Genomic DNA, 19,901 nt, shown 5'->3' with positions numbered 1-19,901 from the left:
AAGACTTGGCGTGGCAGACTTGGAAGACTTGGCGTGGCAGACTTGGCGTGGCAGACTTGGCGTGGAAGACTTGGCGTGGAAGACTTAGCAGGGAAGACTTGGCGTAGAAGACTTGAACTTGGCAATAACAGACTTGGTAGACTTGGCCATAAGGACTTGGTAGACTTGGTAATAAAGACACCACGGTGACCAGACATGCAGACATTCAACCAGCAAACATCAAACATCAAACAATGCTCCCACACCCGTGTGGGACAAACACCACTCCCTTATACAAACACTAATGACAATAACAGGACACACCTGGGAGACACAGCAGGGAGGGGGAACCAATCAGCAATACACACCAGGAAGGGAAGACACAAGCAGGTGGACCAGGTAAACCATAACGAGACTGGGGAAGAAGACAGGAACACCAGACAACCAACACTCACCAAAATAAAACAAAAACCCAAACCAACTGAAACGTGACAAGAGATAGGAGAGCCCACCTCAGATTCGCCAGACTGCTTCCTCAAAGGAAGACATGTTGGTGCAATTGAGATCTTCGAAGTATTCCCCCCACCGACTCACGACGTCCCGAGTTGAAGTCAGCAGTACACCATCTCCATTATACACAGTGTTAATAGTGAACTGCTTTCCTCTCATGAGACGCCGGATGGTGGACCAGAATTTCCTCAAAGCCGTCCAGAAGTCATTTTCCATGGCCTCAAACGAACTCCTCCCATGTCCGAGTTTTTGCCTCAGCAACCGCCGAAGCCGCGTTCCGCTTGGCCAGTCGGTAACTGTCTGCTGCCTCTGCAGTACTACAGGCCAAAAGGCCCGATAGGACTCCTTCTTCAGCTTGCCGGCATGCCTTACTGCTGGTGGTTCGAGGATTGTCGCTGTGAGAGGCACCGACTACCTTATGGCCGCAGCTCCGATCGGCTGCCTCAACAATGGAGGCGCGGAACATAGCCCCCTCGGAACCCTCTCCTCCCCCGGGACAAGGGAGAAGTTCTGCCAGAGGGAGAAACTCTTTCTGACAGGGGATTCCGCCAGACGTTCCCAGCAAACCCTCACAATACGTTTGGGTCCGCCAGGTGGGACCGGCATCTTCCCCCACCCTTGGAGCCAACACACTACCAGGTGGTGATATGTTGACAGCTCCGCCCTTCTCTTCACCTGAGTGTCCAAAACATGCGGCCACAAATCCAATGACACGACTACCAAGTCGATCATGGAACTCCTAGCCGAGGGTGTCCTGGTGCCAAGTACACATATGGACATCCCTATGCTTGAACATGGTGTTCGTTATGGACAATCCGTGATGAGCACAGAAGTCCAATCGCAAAACACCACTCGGGTTCTGACCGGGAGGGCTGTTCCTCAAAATCACGTCCCTCCATGTCTCACTGTCATTGCCCACATGAGCATTGAAGTCCCCGGGGAAGCACTCTCCAGCACACCCTCCAGGGACTCCAAAAAGGGTGGGTACTCTGAACTGCTGTTTGGTGCATATGCACAAACAACAGTCAGGACCCGTCACCCCACCTGAAGGCGGAGGCAGGCTACCCTCTCATCTACCGGGGTGTACCCCAACGTACTGGTGCTGAGCCGGGGGCCAATAAGAATGCCCACAACTGCTCTGTGCCTCTCACTGTGGGCAACTCCAAGAGTGGGAGAGAGTCCATCCCCTCTTGACAGGACTGGTACCAGAGCCCAAGCCGTGTGTGGAGGAGAGTCTGACTATGTCTCGTTGGAACTTCTCTGCCTCACACACCAGCTCAGGCTCCTTCCCTGCCAGAGAGGTGACATTCCATGTCCCAAGAGCCAGCTTCTGCAGCTGGGGGTCGGTCCGCCAAGGTCTCCTCCCATGGCTGCCACCCAGCCTCCACTGCACCCGACCTCTTTGGCCCCTCCCACCGGTGGTGAGTCCATGGGAAGGTGATACAGTATCTGATATATTATTGATATATATATAATGCAACATTTATTTGTCAAGTCATCGGCAGATGTCGCCATTTTTTCTGCAGTTGGAATCGAAAGTCTCATTCCCTTTTTCAGTATTTTGATCCCGATATAATTGTAAAGTTTAAATGCCCGTTTAAATTTGATTTATTAAAAAAAAAAAAAAAAATGAGTTCCATTTTTTTGTGGTGAATGTGCAGTTTAAAAATTCGCCATCAAAGTTGAACAAGCATTTTGAGGTAAACTGAATGTTTATTATCAGGGATGAGATTTAACCACCAAATGTTATGAGTTTAAAGGCCCAGTCTGCCGGTTTCACTCAGGAAAATGCACTTTTTAAATGCAGGATTTCAACAAACAAACTACTTGTCAATTTACAGATCTGGGCTTCTCTTAATTTCTGGGGGTGATTTTGTCCTATAAACCCCCACCGCCCCAGCCTGTATTTTGTAATTTTGTGTTTAGTTTGTAAACAGCGGGACGTTTCTGTGGAAAGACAGTGTTTACACCCCTGCAGCCAATCGCAGAGCGGGGTTTGGCGTGTTGCAAACGGGGCCGGGCGAAATTGTCGGCTGTGTGACGTCACTCCTGCGGCAATTTGAAAGCACACACGGATTTTTTTTTCACTCACTCATTCACACGTTAGCTTCTGTGAGTGAGTGAGTGAAAAAAATAATAATACGTGTGTGCTGTCAAAATCCACGAGAGTGACGTCACGCAGCCGACAAATTCTCCCGGCATCTTTAAATTAACATTTTAACCTTGCCCTTTGTCTTTGTAAATACCTTAAAACCAAACTAAAATATATAAAAATGCAAAAAATAAATAAATCTTGAGCAATAGCGTTCCAAATTATTTACCAAGGAGCGTTAGAGGCGTGTCAACCACGACAGCCCCACAACATCCAGAGTCTTTAGGAACTACGGGTGGATCTCATCCACCCCCGGGGCCCTGCCTGACACGACGAGGAAAGGTAGGACTCAGACGCAGGATAAAGGTAGGCCACAAAGGCAACAGGTTTATTTCCGGCCAACAGCTGTCTCCTCTCAACCTGAGAGGAGAAAGGGGAATCAAAAAGTGGAGAACTAAAAACGCTCCACTGGGGAGGAAAAAACAGGCAAAAGGTACAGGGGACAACAAAAGGCGCTCCGCTAGGGAGGAAAAAAGGCTCAAGGCACAAGGGGTAACTAAGGGCGCTCCGCTGGGGAGGACAAGGCACGAAAATAAGGCAAAACAACAAGGCAACGGGAACAAGGACTCGAGGACTGTGGGACGCTTCCATGCACTGACTGTGACACTTCGGCAACGGAGGGGAGAATGCAGGTGGCTTTTATTGTCTGTCTTGATTGGTGGCAGGTGTTCATAATCATGGGCGGGGACCGGTGATTATGGAGCGGCAGGAAGGGTAAGTGACCTAGGGTGATAGGAGAGTTAGGATTTTCAAAGTAATACAGGAAACATGAACACAAAGATAAAAGCATGGGCCGTCACGCCGGTGGCGGCGTGACACTGCCACCGAGGAGATTTCCAACCACCTCAGTGACTTTGGCCCCGGAGATAGGAAAGCCCACCTCAGAGTCGCCAGACTGCTTCCTCAAAGGAAGACGTGTTGGTGCAATTGAGATCTTCGAAGTATTCCCCCCACCGACTCACGACGTCCCGAGTCGAAGTCAGCAGCACACCATCTCCATTATACACAGTGTTAATGGTGAACTGCTTTCCTCTCCTGAGACCCCTGATGGTGGACCAGAATTTCCTCAAAGCCATCCGGAAGTCATTTTCCATGGCCTCAAACGAACTCCTCCCATGTCCGAGTTTTTGCCTCAGTGACCACTGAAGCCGCGTTCCGCTTGGCCAGCCGGTACCTGTCTGCTGCCTCCACAGTACCACAGGCCAAAAAGGCCCGATAGAACTCCTTCTTCAGCTTGACGGCATGCCTTACTGCTGGTGGTTCGAGGATTGTCGCCGTGACAGGCACCGACTACCTTATGGCCGCAGCTCCGATCGGCTGCCTCAACAATGGATCGTGGAACATAGCCCCCTCGGAACCCTCTCCTCCCCCAGGACAAGGGAGAAGTTCTGCCAGAGGGAGGCGTTGAAACTCTTTCTGACAGGGGATTCCGCCAGACGTTCCCAGCAAACCCTCACAATACGTTTGGGTCCGCCAGGTCGGACCGGCATCTTCCCCCACCATCGGAGCCAACACACTACCAGGTGGTGATCTGTTGACAGCTCCACCCTTGTCTTCACCCGAGTGTCCAAAACATGCGGCCGCAAATCCAATGACACGACTACAAAGTCGATCATGGAACTCCTCGCCGAGGGTGTCCTGGTACCAAGTACACATATGGACACCCCTATGTTTGAACATGGTGTTCGTTATGGACAATCCGTGATGAGCACAGAAGTCCAATCGCAAAACACCACTCGGGTTCTGACCGGGAGGGCTGTTCCTCAAAATGACGTCGCTCCCTGTCTCACTGTCATTGCCCACGTGAGCGTTGAAGTCCCCGGGGAAGCACTCTCCAGCACACCCTCTCAGGACTCCAAAAAGAGTGGGTACTCTGAACTGCTGTTTGGTGCATATGCACAAACAACAGTCAGGACCCGTCACCCCATCTGAAGGCGGAGGCAGGCTACCCTCTCATCTACCGGGGTGTACCCCAACGTACTGGCGCTGAGCCGGGGGGCAATAAGAATGCCCACAACTGCTCTGTGCCTCTCACTGGGGGCAACTCCAAGAGTGGGAGAGAGTCCATCCCCTCTCGACAGGACTGGTACCAGAGCCCAAGCCGTGTGTGGAGGACAGTCCGACTATGTCTCGTCGGAACTTTTCTGCCTCACACACCAGCTCAGGCTCCTTCCCTCCCAGAGAGGTGACATTCCATGTCCCAAGAGCCAGCTTCTGTCGCTGGGGGGGGGGTCGGTCCGCCAAGGTCTACTCCCTTGGCTGCTACCCAGCCTCCACTGCACCCGACCTCTGTTGCCCCTCCCACCGGTGGTGAGCCCATGGGAAGGTGATACAGTATCTGATATATTATTGATATATATATATATATATATATATATATATATATATATATATATATGCAACATTTATTTGTACTGCAAGTAATACAAATGACTTTTGGCCAGTTTTTGTCATCTGTGGCTCTCACACTTTCCTTCAGCAAAGTTTTGACGCAACACTTACCTTCCAATGAAGGTAAAATGTTCGTGATGACTGATGATGACAAGCCATTGAAGTCAAGGAGGCGGACCTCAGAGCCAAGGAGTAAGTTGAGGGCAGGTACCAACTGACTCCTTATTTGTAGGGAGGGCACTAATGCTGATTGGCTAGGGATGTATGGTATTGCCACACACTTCCCACCAGGGGGAGCATCATCTCATCAGCGCCACACTCAGAAGTACAAATGCAATTGCATTGTACTGTCGCTTCTCTTAATGTGATCATTTTTGTCGGAACGCCGCCTGTGAGTCGCAGCAGTGGCCGGAAACGGAGCTGGTGTGTGAAGCCCGGAAGTCCAGGTGGCATCTACTCCATTTGATGTGTATTTTGATTTCAAAATGTGATGAAAGGTTGTTTGATGACAAGAACAATTTGCCTGCAGAGGCAAAAGTGCCACATGAACAGAAATTATATTACTACATGCAAAATGAAAGAATCAAAACCAGGTATGGACACAATTTTGTTCTGATGTCATCTGAATATTGTATGCTAATCATGTCAAAATTGTTACATAGAAAGATAAAATGTGCAAAATGCACTAGCAGATGGCGTGTTAGCTAGCACGGAGCTGTAGTGGTTGAGTTAGCAACAAAGAGTAGGACATTTGCGTCAATCATTTCAGTGATAACACTGTTCAACAAAAAATTTTAATCGCAGATGGCTTTGTGTGTCTGAAGGTATTGTCGACGCTTATTTGGGGAAAATTGCAAGGTGGCTTTATTTCTATTTCATACACAAGGCAACTCAATGTGCTTCACACAAGCAAATACACAACACGTACAAACATCAACAAACAACCATTAACAAAATTCTGAAGCAAACAAAAATAACTTCCTAAATTACGTACAAAAAAAAAAACATACATTGACATTTAAACACATTAACAGCAAAGATTTAATATTTACAGGTTGAGTAGTTTTGAAAGCATCACATTTACACTTTTAAGATGCATTGACACTTTTACAGCACACCAGTCTCACTTCCCTTCATTTTTTGAAGCTTCAAAGATGGCTGCCATTCTCACCATCACACTCGTGTCTCTCAGCAAGCTTTTTACAAGAGAATCTTTTAGGACAAACACTGCAACTGAATGGTTCCTTCCCACCATGTCTTCTTGTGTGCTTTCTTAAATTTGACATGGAAGAGAAGCTTTTTCCACAATCTGAGCAGGAATACGGTTTCTCTCCAGTGTGTGTTTTTGCATGGGCTGTTAAAGAATTGGTGGAGGCAAAGCTTTCCCCACATTTTGTGCATGAATATGGTTTCTGTCCCGTGTGTGTGTTCTTATGTGGCTTCTTAATTCAGGCTTGGCAGGGAAGCTTTTGCCACAGTCTGAGCAAGAAAAAGGTTTTTCCCCAGTGTGTGTTGTTGAATGTAATGTTAAATGTGACTTCTGAGAGAAGCTTTTGCCACAATCTAAACAAGAAAAAGGTTTTTCCCCAGTGTGTGTTCTTGTATGTGTTGTTAAATTTGACTTTGAAGAGAAGCTTTTGCCACAATCTGAGCAAGAAAAAGGTTTTTCGCCAGTGTGTGTTCTTGAATGTTTTGTTAAATATGACTTCCAAAAGAAGCTTTTGCCACAATCTAAACAAGAAAAGGGTTTTTCCCCAGTGTGTCTTCTTGTATGTTTTGTTAAATTTGACTTCCAAAAGAAGCTTTTGCCACAATCCAAACAAGAAAAAGGTTTTTCCCCAGTGTGTGTTCTTGAATGTAATGTTAAATGTGACTTCTGAAAGAAGCTTTTGCCACAGTGGGTACAACCAAAGGTTTTTCCCCAGTGTGTTCTTGAATGTAATGTTAAATTTGACTTCTGAGAGAAGCTTTTGCCACAATCTGAGCAAGAAAAAGGTTTCTCGCCACTATGGATTCTTGTATGTGTTGTTAAATATGACTTGCAAGAGAAGCTTTTGCCACAATCTAAACAAGAAAAAGGTTTTTCCCCAGTGTGTCTTCTTATATGTGTTGTTAAATCTGACTTCTGAGAGAAGCTTTTGCCACAATCTGAGCAAGAAAAAGGTTTTTCCCCAGTGTGTGTTCTTGAATGTAATGTTAAATGTGACCTCTGAGAGAAGCTTTTGCCACAATCTGAGCAAGAAAAAGGTTTCTCGCCACTATGGATTCTTTTATGTGTTGTTAAATATGACTTGCAAGAGAAGCTTTTGCCACAATCTAAACAAGAAAAAGGTTTTTCCCCAGTGTGTGTTCTTGTATGTTTTGTTAAATCTGACTTGTCAGAGAAGCTTTTGCCACAATCTGAGCAAGAAAAATGTTTTTCCCCAGTGTGTGTTCCTGAATGTTTTGTTAAATTTGACTTCGAAGAGAAGCTTTTGCCACAATCTGAGCAAGAAAAAGGTTTTCCCCCAGTGTGTCTTCTCAAGTGAATTTTCAAACTTCCTTTTGAACTCAATGTTTTCCCACAGTGAGAACATTCGCAGGATTTGTCGTCAGTGTGACACGACCTGTCATCAGCAGCATGTTCATCATTACCATGCAGATTATCATCATCATCATCATCATCATCATGAGAAGAAAGGGACCTTATGTCATCACTTTTTACTTGTGATGGTCCCCAGTGGTCTGCATCACTTTCTGGAATCATGTTTTGAGGATTTAAGTTCCTGTTTGGAGGCTCCGCCCCTCTGCCCTCCTCACTCTCACCCTTGACTTCATCTTCACTCTTTAAAGGGGCGAAGGTCATTGGTGACTTGGTGACGTCATCCTCAACCTCCTCCTCTTTGACACGAACGGGCTTTTCTTCCTCTTCGATGTAAGGATGTTCTTCCTCCTCTTTAACATTCGGAGGCTTCATGTCCTCTTGGTCAGGACGAAGATATTTCTCAGCGACGTCTGCAGTACACAAGAAGACAAACACACATTTGGGTTGGTCAAGTCAAATTTCATGCGTGAGATGATGTGCATTATTGTTTCTACAGTGCACCTCGACTTGGGGCCACCGCACACTCGGATTGGCCCATCCCAAAAAAACAAAAAGAAAAAGGAAAAAAAGTATTGGCCTTGTTAAAAATCTGACAGCCGATATAAGGTCAAATCTAAAACCATTTTAATCTCTCTATTGATTGAAGTCGACTAAATTGAGTTGAGTTGATATTATCCATCCGCATACATTTCAACTTTTACATAGAAAATTAAAACACCCATTTGTCACCATTGTTAGGCTGGAAGACCCCTACTTCCACATGATTCATCCCATTCTCATCTTTCCAATTTAAACATATTCCAAATATTCACGCCTTACCCACAATTCCCGATTTTGTACCCAATTTTTCCTCATGCATTCTTAATGGAAGATTCAAAATTTCCTTCCACATTTTTCATCCGATTCACTTTGTTCCAACTTCAATATATTCCACCAATTTACACCATTAGCTCTTCTTTTTCACTTCCAAAATTAACGCCTTACCACAATTCCCCATTTTGTACCCTACCTCTCCCTACATTCTACATTTCACATTTACTTCCACATTCTTCATCCAATTCACCACATTCCAACTTCAATGTAGTCCACCAATTCTCCATCTTTTTTTAGTTCCAAAATTCACACCTTCACCACAATTCACTATTTTGTACCCTACGCCTGCCCTCAGCGGCAGCCATCTTGGCCAATTGATTAAGTTACGTCCAAGAGTCTCACTCGGGGTGGCGGCCATCTTGGCCAATTGATTTGGTACACCAGGGATTCTCGCCAGGAAATGCCCCGGCATGAATAGGAAGTGACCTGATTTCAACAGGAAATAACCTGATTTCAACAGGAAGTGGCTTGTTTTCAACAGGAATGACCCGGAAGTGACCTGAAATCAACAGGAACTGACTTGTTTTCGATAGGAAGTGACCCAGAAGTGACCTGATTTCAATAGGAAGTGACCTGATGATTTGAACAGGAAGTTACCCAGAAATGGCCAAAAATCAACAGGAAGTGACCTGATTTCAATAGGAAGTGACCTGAAATCAACAGGAAGTGACACAATTTCAACAGAAAGTGACCTGCTTTCAATAGAAAGTGACCTGAAATCAACAGGAACTGACTTGTTTTCAACAGGAAGTGACCCGGAAATGACCTGATTTCAATAGGAAGTGACCTGTTGATTTGAACAGTAAGTTACCCAGAAATGGCCAAAAATCAACAGGAACTGACTTGTTTTCAACAGGAAGTGACCCGGCAGTGACCTGTTTCAATAGGAAGTGACCTGGAAGTGACTTAGAATCAACAGGAAGTGGCCCGATTTCAACAGGAAGTGACCTATCAATAGGAAGTAGCCCAATTTCAACAGGAAGTGGCCCGATTTCAACAGAAAGTGACCTATCAATAGGAAGTAGTCCAATTTCAACAGGAAGTGACCTAATTTCAACAGAAAGTGACCCTTACTCCATTGCTTACTCCAGTCCTCAATCTTTCCTCCATTGCTGATTCAATTTAGCATGTTCAGGTCATTCCAGGTCACTGTATAGCATTCCAGGTCATTCAATATTCTTCCTAATCATTCCACAGGTTTTTATTCACCCTTCCTGCATTCACCCGCAATTTCTCCAGAAATTGCATTTTCTAATATCACTTAGTTTTCATTTAAATAAAAAGTGCATAATTGCTTGAGATTAATCTTATAGCTGCACAATGAAATAAATAATATGAAATAAATTCATGAAATTACATTAAACAAAGTGCAGTGGCACTGAACAGTGTCTGAGTGGTCCTTTTCTTCAACACACGTTTCCTTCCTTCTGGTTGGATTGTGTGAATTTTTGTCACTGTATTGTTTTTGAAATTCTTTTTAGTCATTGTCAATCAATTTAATTATAGTCTATTAGTGTTGTTCCGATACCGATACTGGTCTCGGGAGAGGCCCAGAGTACTAACAAGTAACATGCCGATACCATTATTTCTGACACTAATATTGGACATTTGGTCCAACATTTTGTTTCTTGCGTGTGCACGACATTCACTGATGTGTGACATGTTCACTGCATGCCGAGCCAAGATATCCTATTGGCCCTTGAATGTTCTGAACCAATGGTAGGGCAGTTTTTTCAATTTTCATGTTGGGAAAAAAAAACATTGGTATCGGTACGGTACCAGCATCGATACGAAAAAACTGGGTATTGGAATCGGGGACCAAAAAAAAAGGGTATTGCAACAACACTAGTCTCAATGAATGGCTTCTACTTTAGTTTTGAATTTTCGCATGAAAAAAAAATGTTCGTAACAAAAAATTTTGTCGACGAAATTATTACTGCTCACATGCTGGAAGCACAGGATGACGTGGCACACGGACTATTTTAACCAGGTCAAGAACCCCTCGTCAAATCATAATGGTTCGGCAACGATCTCCAACGAGGAATAGTAACTTTTTGTATTCGTATAAAAGACGATAATCAGACGCATTCACGAGCGGGACGTCAACCAGGTTCTCGGAGGGGAACATGGGTACACGGAGTCGACTGTGTTTCATAACCGCTTATAACTGTTGAATTTAACTCATTAATTTACCTTAATTAAGCGCAACCGCTTCATTCCATTTTCACGTGTCGTCTTGTGCGCAGTTCGCATATATGCCCATATGAACTCGGCCCTTATTTGCAAAATGGACTCGATTGTTATTGACTGCCGTCTTCGTGAATGCTACAGTTGCAACCAGTGATATTTTTGCCACCGAAAAATTTACATCATAATTTTCGTGACTAATTGTTTTTCCTGACGAAAATTAAATGAAAACTAAAATAGAAGCCATTCATTCAGACAATAACTATGATTAAAATTGACTGACAATTTCGGCAATGACTAAAATGAAAATGAAAACAACACAGTCGTGAAAATTCACACAATCCAATCGGAATGAATGAGAAAAGAACCACTCAGAAAATGTTGTGTTCACTGCACTTTAACTCAACTCAACTTTATTTATAAAGCGCTCTAAGAACAGGCATTGCTGTATACAAAGTGTTGTACATAAACATAAATTGTGCAGCTGTAAGATTAATCTCAAGCAATTTAATTATGCACTTTTTCTTATTCAGGTGAAAAGTTACATTATTGTCAGTTGAACATGATTCATTGAAACAATAAAGACACCATTGTATGAAATGTGTCTTGCGTGTTAAACTAAAGTCACAAATAGGTGTGCTATAATTTTCTGCATAAAAGTTTAAACGTATGCTGAAGGAAAATAGACTAAACTGTGAATTTAGTCGACTAAAATTGGATCAAAACTAAAATACAATCAGAAGACTAAATTATGACTGAAACTTGTTAATTTTAGTCAAAAGACTATAACTAAAACTAAAGTAAAATTTCTAGTCAAAATTAACACTGGTTGCAACAGCAGTTGAATGTAATAATGCAGTAATCATGACAAAACTGTGACTGTTTTGTAAGAAAAAAAATGTATACCGACAAAAAAAAATTAATTTGTAGTATTGTACCACCGTTTTAATACAGTCTTATTGTGCACCTAAGTGTTCTTAAAATCGCACACGTCTTGTCAGATACATTGGCATGACTGTCTCATGACTGTATAATCGGCCCCTGTCCGGAATCAACCAATCAAATCAATTTATTTCACTCTTTAAAATAACAGTTGAATTTAATTACTGTGCACAGCAATGCGGACTGCAGTGATTTTTTTTAACGCTATTTAGTAGTGCTAAGCAAGGGAGAGTAATAAGAAGTGTACAAACCTGTTTTGTGTAGCACAATTCGAGGCTGCTCGCAAACGTCGTCCAGCGGTTGAAAATGTTGCTCGTCCTCCTCTTTGACTCCAAAATGTTCCTCCTCGTCCTTTGGTGTCGTTCTCGCCGACATTTTGGCACAATAATGCCAACAAAGTCACACTTGGTCTCTTCCTGACCACGTGTTGTGTGCTTCTCTTTGTTAGCGGCTAGCGAGCTAAGCTAAGCTAAACTAAGCTAACTTGGCCGAGAAGCATCAACGCGCACCGAGACGAGTTTAAAAACACGCCGACATTTAATAAACGGTGTCGCAGACCTTCAAAATGGTGATGGGAGTCCTGTGTGTTCAGTCCAACACCAAATCACAAAGAATGAATTAGCAGAGGACGTCTGATGAAACGCGATGTGGCCGCCGGCCACGGCAGTGAGCACGTGAAGAAACGAACGTAGACGTGCGGCGGAAGTCAGGCAGGACACGCCCCCGCTGCGTTACGATTGGCTGCTGGAAATTGTCCGGGGGCTTCAGAGCAAGCATTGTCATCAAGTCATCGGCAGATGTCGCCATTTTTGCTGCAGTTGGAATCGAAAGTGTCATTCCCTTTTTCAGTATTTTGATCCCGATATAATTGTAAAGTTTAAATGCCCGTTTAAATTTGATTTATTAAAAAAAAAAAAAAAAAATGGTTCAATTTTTTTGTGGTGAATGTGCAGTTTAAAAATTCGCCATCAAAGTTGAACAAGCATTTTGAGGTAAACTGAATGTTTATTATGAGGGATGAGATTTAACCACCAAATGTTATGAGTTTAAAGGCCCAGTCTGCCGGTTTCACTCAGGAAAATGCACTTTTTAAATGCAGGATTTCAACAAACAAACTACTTGTCAATTTACAAATCTGGGCTTCTCTTAATTTCTGGTGGTGATTTTGTCCTATAAACCCCCACCGCCCCAGCCTGTATTTTGCAATTTTGTGTTTGGTTTGTAAACAGCGGGACGTTTCTGTTTACACTCCTCCAGCCAATCGCAGAGCGGGGTTTGGCGTGTCGCAAACGGGGCAGGGCAAAATTGTCAGCTGCGTGACGTCACTCCCGCGGCAATTTGAAAGCACACACTGATTTTTTTTTTTTCACTCACTCATTCACACATGTACGCTTCTGTGAGTGAGTGAGTGAGTGAGTGAGTGAGTGAAAAAATAATAATACGTGCGTGCTGTCAAAACCCACGAGAGTGACGTCACGCAGCCGACAAATTCTCCCGGCATCTTTAAATTAACATTTTAACCTTGCCCTTTGTCTTTGTAAATACCTTAAAACCAAACTAAAATATATAAAAATGCAAAAAATAAATAAATCTTGAGCAATAGCGTTGCAAATTATTTACCAAGGAGCGTTAGAGGCGTGTCAACCACGACAGCCCCACAACATCCAGAGTCTTTAGGAACTACGGGTGGATCTCATCCACCCCCGGGGCCCTGCCACCGAGGAGATTTCCAACCACCTCAGTGACTTTGGCCCCGGAGATAGGAAAGCCCACCTCAGAGTCGCCAGACTGCTTCCTTCAAAGGAAGACGTCTTGGTGCAATTGAGATCTTCGAAGTATTCCCCCCACCGACTCACGACGTCCCGAGTCGAAGTCAGCAGCACAGCATCTCCATTATACACAGTGTTAATGGTGAACTGCTTTCCTCTCCTGAGACGCCGGATGGTGGACCAGAATTTCCTCGAAGCTGTCCGGAAGTCATTTTCCATGGCCTCACCGAACTCCTCCCATTTCCGAATTTTTGTCTCAGCAACGGCTGAAGCCGCGTTCCGCTTGGCCAGTCGGTAACTGTCAGCTGCCTCCGCAGTACTACAGGCCAAAAAGGCCCGATGGGACTCCTTTTTCAGCTTGACGGCATGCCTTACTGCTGGTGGTTCGAGGATTGTCGCCGTGACAGGCACCGACTACCTTATGGTCTCAGCTCCGATCGGCTGCCTTAACAATGGAGGCGCGGAACATAGCCCCCTCGGAACCCTCTCCTCCCCCGGGACAAGGGAGAAGTTCTGCCAGAGGGAGAAACTCTTTCTGACAGGGTATTCCGCCAGACGTTCCCAGCAAACCCTCACAATACGTTTGGGTCCGCCAGGTCGGACCGGCATCTTCCCCCACCATCGGAGCCATCACACTACCAGGTGGTGATATGTTGACAGCTCCACCCTTCTCTTCACCCGAGTGTCCAAAACATGCAGCCACAAATCCAATGACATGACTACCAAGTCGATCATGGAACTCCTAGCCGAGGGTGTCCTGGTGCCAAGTACACATATGGACACCCCTATGTTTGAACATGGTGTTCGTTATGGACAATCCGTGATGAGCACAGAAGTCCAATAGCAAAACACCACTCGGGTTCTGACCGGGAGGGCTGTTCCTCAAAATGACGTCGCTCCATGTCTCACTGTCATTGCCCACGTGAGCATTGAAGTCCCCGGGGAAGCACTCTCCAGCACACCCTCTCGGGACTCCAAAAAGGGTGGGCACTCTGAACTGCTGTTTGGTGCATATGCACAATCAACAGTCAGGACCCGTCACCCCACCTGAAGGCGGAGGCAGGCTACCCTCTCATCTACAGGGGTGTACCCCAACGTACTGGCGCTGAGCCGGGGGGCAATAAGAATGCCCACAACTGCTCTGTGCCTCTCACTGTGGGCAACTCCAAGAGTGGGAGAGAGTCCATCCCCTCTTGACAGGACTGGTACCAGAGCCCAAGCCGTGTGTGGAGGAGAGTCCGACTTGTTGTCTAGTTGGAACCTCTCGGCCTCACAAACCAGCTTGGGCTCCTTCCTCATCAGAGAGGTGACATTCCATGTCCAAGAGGCAGCTTCTGTAGCCGGGGATCGGTCCGCCAAGGTCTCCGCCCTTGGCTGCCCAGCCCACTCTGCACACGACCCCTTTGGCCCCTCCCACCGGTGGTGAGCCCATGTGAAGGGGGACACACCTCTCTTCGGGCTATGCCCGGCGCTCCCCATCTCCAGAGGTGGGTCCGTGTAAATATACACAAACATACACACATACTTAGTATGAAAAAGTCTTAAAATCAGCGGGGTATTAAATATTTCCTACACTTTTTATTCAAAATCATTGACACTTTTACATTCCACCAGACTCACTTCCCTTCATTTTTTTTAAGCTTCAAAGATCCGCTGCTATTGTCACCGGCACACTCGTCTCTCAGAAAGATTTTTACGAGAGAATCTATAAACACAAACACTGCAACTGAATGGTTCCTTCTCAGTTCTCACTATTCGGGTTTTTCCACCGTCGGAACTTTTGGATAACTTTTCAGTTGACCTTGGTAAAATTCAGATTGGGTGTTTTTCCACCAACAACAATTACCAGGTTAATTAAATTCCCCAGGTGGCATCCAAGTGCTATCTCGGCAGCAGAGTCTTGCTAAGCCAGGCAGGAACTTTGAGGGAGCGGGCTGCAATGTCCACGGCTGATTGGTCAAATTTGGGGGCGTTGTTTTTACATCAGTTGGGCTCAATCAATTTCATTTGAATTAATTACCGAGAACTCAAAGACACCGTGGAAACACAATTCTAACTTCCCAGCTGAACTTTTACAACCAAGAACTCCCTTTCCCCAAAACTCAAAGTTCCTGGTCTTGCTGGTGTCAAAGCAGCTCATGTGTTCTTGTGTGTTTTCTTAAATTTGACATGTAAGAGAAACTTCTTCCACAATCTGAGCAGGAATACGGTTTCTCTTCCGTGTGGCTTCTTATGTGTCTTTTTAAATATCCTTTGTAAAGGAAACTTTTTCCACATGAGCAAGAAAAATGTTTCTGGCCAGTGTGTCTTCTTGCATGTGCTGTTAAATGGGACTTCTGCGTGAACCTTTTGGCACAGTTTGTACAAGCAAAAGGTTTTTCCCCAGTGTGTCTTCTTGTATGTCTTGTTAAAATTGACTGCTGAGAAAACCTTTTTCCACAGTATGTACAAGCAAAGGGTTTTTCCACAGTGTGCGTTCTTGTGTGTGTTTTTAAATCTGACTGCCGAGAAAACCTTTTGCCACAGTGTACAAACAAAAGTGTTTTCTCCAGTGTGTCTTCTCAAGTGAATGTTCAAACTTCCTTTTGAACTCATTGTTTTCCCACAGTGAGAACATTCCCAGGATTTGTTGTCAGTGTGACACGACCTCTCACCATCAGGGTGTTCACCATTACCATCCAGATCATCATCATCATCATCATCATCGTCATCATTGTCATAATCAAAATCATCGTCATAATCATCATCATCATAAGAAGAAACGGACCTTGTGTCATCACTTTTTGCTCGTGATGATCCCCAATGGTATGCATCACTTTCTGGAATCATGTTTTGAGGATTTAAGATCCTGTTTGGAGGCTCCGCCCCTCTGCCCTCCTCACTCTCACCCTTGACTTCATCTTCACTCTTTAAAGGGGCGAAGGTCATTGGTGACTTGGTGACGTCATCCTCAACCTCCTCCTTTTTGACGCAAAGGGGATTTTTTTCTTCTTTAAAATAAGGATGCTCTTCCTCCTCCTCCTCCTCCTCCTCCTCTTTCACATGAGGAGACTTCAATTCCTGTTCGTCAGGACGAAGATATTTTTCACCAACGTCTGCAGGACACAAAGAGACAAACCCAAATTTAGGTTGGTCAAGCGTGAGTTGATGTGTATTATCGTTTCTACAGTGGCACCTCGACTTGGGCCCAAAGCACACTCGGATTGGCCAATCCAAAAAAAAAAAAAAAAGTTTGGCGACAACACTGCACATGGAGCACTTTGATCTATGGATCAAAGGATGATCTAAGGTTTTTCACCAGTTTGTGTTCTTTTGTTTATTGCAAACGTTGACTTCTGAGGGAAACCTTTGTGGGAGCTATTTCTTGAAATTTTCAGTTAACTTTATCAGAGATGCTACTGACCCTGGGAATCTTCTGAACCATTTGTTTTTGTGACCAGAAATGTCAACGTTCAATATTGCAGGCGTTTTTACATTTTGGGGAAAAATATTTACTGACGAAAACTTGAGCAATATGGTATTTACTTGCTTAAGTTTCCATGTCACTTTTTTTAGACGATACAACAGAATCAAGATTGGCTTTTGTATTTTAGAAAAAATTGACGCCAATACCCCCCCCTTTACTGTCAATGAATATCGACTTCAAATGTCGGTTAATGGCCTCCTTGACAACTAATAATCTCCATCGGTATCGGTCCTGAAAAAACATATCGGTCTATCTCTAGCCCTGATGTCATGATGACTTTGTGCTTGTGGTGGTCGCCAGGGGTCTGCATCACCTTCTGTCGTCATGTGTTGACGAGTTGAGCTGCTGCTTGGAAGCTCCGCCTCCCCATCCTCGTCTTCATCTTCACTCTTTAAAGGGACGAAGGTCGGTGGCGACTTGGTGACATCGTCCTCAACCTCCTCCTCTTTGACACGAACGGGCTTTTCCTCCTCTTCGATGTAAGGATGTTCTTCCTCCTTTTTAACATTCGGAGGCTTCATGTCCTGTTGGTCAGGACGAAGATATTTCTCAGCGACGTCTGCAGGACACAAGAAGACAAAACACACATTTGGTTTGGTCAAGTCAAATTTCAAGTGTGAGTTGATAGTACTGTCACAATCGAATTTTTTTTATTTTTTTTTAGAATCCATTCATCTCGAGGGTGTGCGCTCCTTCACCACGTGTCCAGTGACGAGATGAAATGTTCAATATTTCCCCCTTGTTACATTGTTGCAGCCAATTTGTTGATCAAAATAGCACAGGGGGAAAATCGCTTTACCAAACATCTGTGTACAAAGTAGGGGTGGTTGGGGTGGCATGTATTTGTAATTGTAGTTTAACATACAAGACGTATTTAATACAACAGTGTCTTTATTGTTTAAATGAAACATACTGAACTGACAATAATATAACTTAGTTTTCACCTAAATTAAAAAAAAGTACATAATTGCTTGAGATTAATCTTACAGTTGCACAATGAAATAAATAATTAAATTAATTAAATAAAGTGCAGTGAACAGTGAACACTTTGAGTGGTTCTTTTCTCCAACCCGCGTTTCATTCCTTCTGATTGGATTGTGTGAATTTTCGTCACTGTGTTGTTTTCATTTTCCTTTTAGTCATTGATTAAATTGTAAGTCAATTTTAGTTCTAGTTATCATGTCAATGAATGGCTTCTATTTTAGTTTTTGTTTAATTTCGATCTGAAAGAAAAATTTCATGCTGAAAATTATTCGTTGACGAAATTAGCACTGCTCACATGCTGGCAGCACAGGATGACGCGGCACACGGACTATTTTGACCAGGTCTATTATTAATTTACTGATGTAAAATGTATTTACTTGTAAAAAAAAAAAAACACAAAAACTTGTATACACACTTCGAAATGTTTGCTTTGTTCTTGTTTTGTTAGCTTATTCTTGACTGCACAACCGATTTATATTTCATGTACAGCACTTTGTATACAGCAATGCCTGTTTTTAAGACGCTTTATAAATAAAGTTGAGTTCATGAATGTTACAGTGGCAACTAGCGATAATTTCGTCAATAAAAAAATTTCATGATTTTTGTGACAAACTTGTTTTTTTCAGACAAAAATTAAACTGAAACTAAAATAGAAGCCACTCATTGAGACGATAACTATAACTAAAATCGACTGACAATTTTGTCAATGGCTAAAACGAAAACAAAAACAACAGAGTGACGAAAATTCACACAATCCAATCAGAATGAATGAAACGCGAATTGGAGAAAAGAACCACTCAGAAACTGTTCAGTGTTCACTGCACTTTGTTCAATGTTCAAACATGGTTACATTCATTGCGCAGCTCTAAGATTAATCTCAAGCAATTTAATTGTGCACTTTTTTTTTTTTTATTTAGGTGAAAACTAAGTCATATTATTGTCAGTTAAACACGTTTCATTGAAACAATAAAGACACCATTGTGTGAAATGTGTCTTGCGTGTTAAACTACAGTTCCAAATAGGTGTGTTATAATTTTCTGCATAAACGTTGATGTGTATGGTGACTAAAATGTCAATACTAAAATTGGATTAATACTAAAATACAATCAGAGGACTAAATTATGACTACAACTTTGATACATTTTGGTCAAAAGACAAACTAAATTGAAATTTCTTGTCAAAATGAACAGTGGTTGCAACAGCAGTTGAATGTAATAATGCAGTAATCATGACAAAAAGATTAATGTGGTAATATTGTAAAAAAATGCATGTGGGGAAACACCGTTTTAATACAATAATATCCTGGACCTTAAAGTGTTCTTCAAATCGCACACGTCTGTTACAGACATTGGTATGACTGTCTGATGACTGGATAACCGTCCCCTGTCCGGAATAAAGTTGAATTGAACAGCGCTGAAATTTCTTCACGCTTTATAGTATTTATAGTTGTGCTTCAGAAAGGGAGAGTAATAACAAGTGTACAAACCTGCTGTGTGTAGCACAATTCGAGGCTGCTCGCAAACATCGTCCAGCGGTTGAAAATGTTGCTCGTTCTCTTCTTTGACTCCAAAATGTTCCTCCTCGTCCTTTGGTGTCGTTCTCGCCGACATTTTGGCACAATAATGCCAACAAAGTCACACTTGGTCTCTTCCTGACCAAGTGTTGTGTGCTTCTCTTTGCTAGCGGCTAGCAAGCTAAGCTAAAATAAGCTAAGCTAAGCTAAGCTAAGCTAACTAGACTGAGAGCACTGAGCTGGATAGCCGACAGCCCACACAGTACAGAAGACCTGCGGAAGTGCGGCGGAAGTTAAGTCAGGCTGGACACGCCCCCGCTGCCTTATGATTGGCTGCTGGAAACTCATCAAGGCATCGACAGATGCCGCCATTTTATTTTTTCATTTTTTGCTGCAGTTCGAAAGTATCATTCCCTTTTTCAATGTTTTGTTCCCGATATAATTGTAGAGTTTTAAATGGCACCAGTTTATTAAAGTGGATGTGCAGTTTAAAAATTCGCCATCAAAGTTGAACAAGCATTTTGAGGTAAACTGAAAGTTTATTATCTGGG

At 43.6% G+C, this 19,901-nt stretch overlaps 1 protein-coding gene and 1 pseudogene across 3 annotated transcripts; both read right to left on the bottom strand.

Annotated features, from left to right (window-relative positions):
- Nucleotides 1–2,911: 2,911 nt before the first annotated feature.
- Nucleotides 2,912–19,601, bottom strand: LOC144007417 (uncharacterized). Of its 2 annotated transcripts, XM_077507077.1 has the most exons (4): nucleotides 19,324–19,601; nucleotides 17,167–17,412; nucleotides 16,155–16,482; nucleotides 2,912–3,364 (listed from the first exon to the last, which is right to left on the bottom strand). In XM_077507077.1, exons 1-4 carry the CDS (start codon nucleotides 19,445–19,447, stop codon nucleotides 3,337–3,339), a joined length of 726 nt encoding a protein of 241 aa, XP_077363203.1. In that variant the 5' UTR covers nucleotides 19,448–19,601; the 3' UTR covers nucleotides 2,912–3,336. The 2 variants fall into 2 exon arrangements, with proteins under 2 accessions (XP_077363203.1, XP_077363194.1); XM_077507068.1 differs by lacking the exon at nucleotides 2,912–3,364 and having other exon boundaries at nucleotides 14,969–16,482.
- On the bottom strand, nucleotides 6,060–12,084 carry LOC144007053 (uncharacterized; annotated as a pseudogene). The gene is made up of 2 exons (XR_013280048.1): nucleotides 11,870–12,084; nucleotides 6,060–8,026 (listed from the first exon to the last, which is right to left on the bottom strand). The product of XR_013280048.1 is annotated as an uncharacterized LOC144007053 (transcript).
- Nucleotides 19,602–19,901: the final 300 nt, after the last annotated feature.

This window comes from Festucalex cinctus, chromosome 1 (genome assembly GCF_051991245.1).
Source record: "Festucalex cinctus isolate MCC-2025b chromosome 1, RoL_Fcin_1.0, whole genome shotgun sequence".
Classification (NCBI taxonomy): Eukaryota; Metazoa; Chordata; class Actinopteri; order Syngnathiformes; family Syngnathidae; genus Festucalex; species Festucalex cinctus.
The sequence above is the reverse complement of the archived record's forward strand: the minus strand, read 5'-3'. Positions and strand labels throughout refer to the sequence as shown.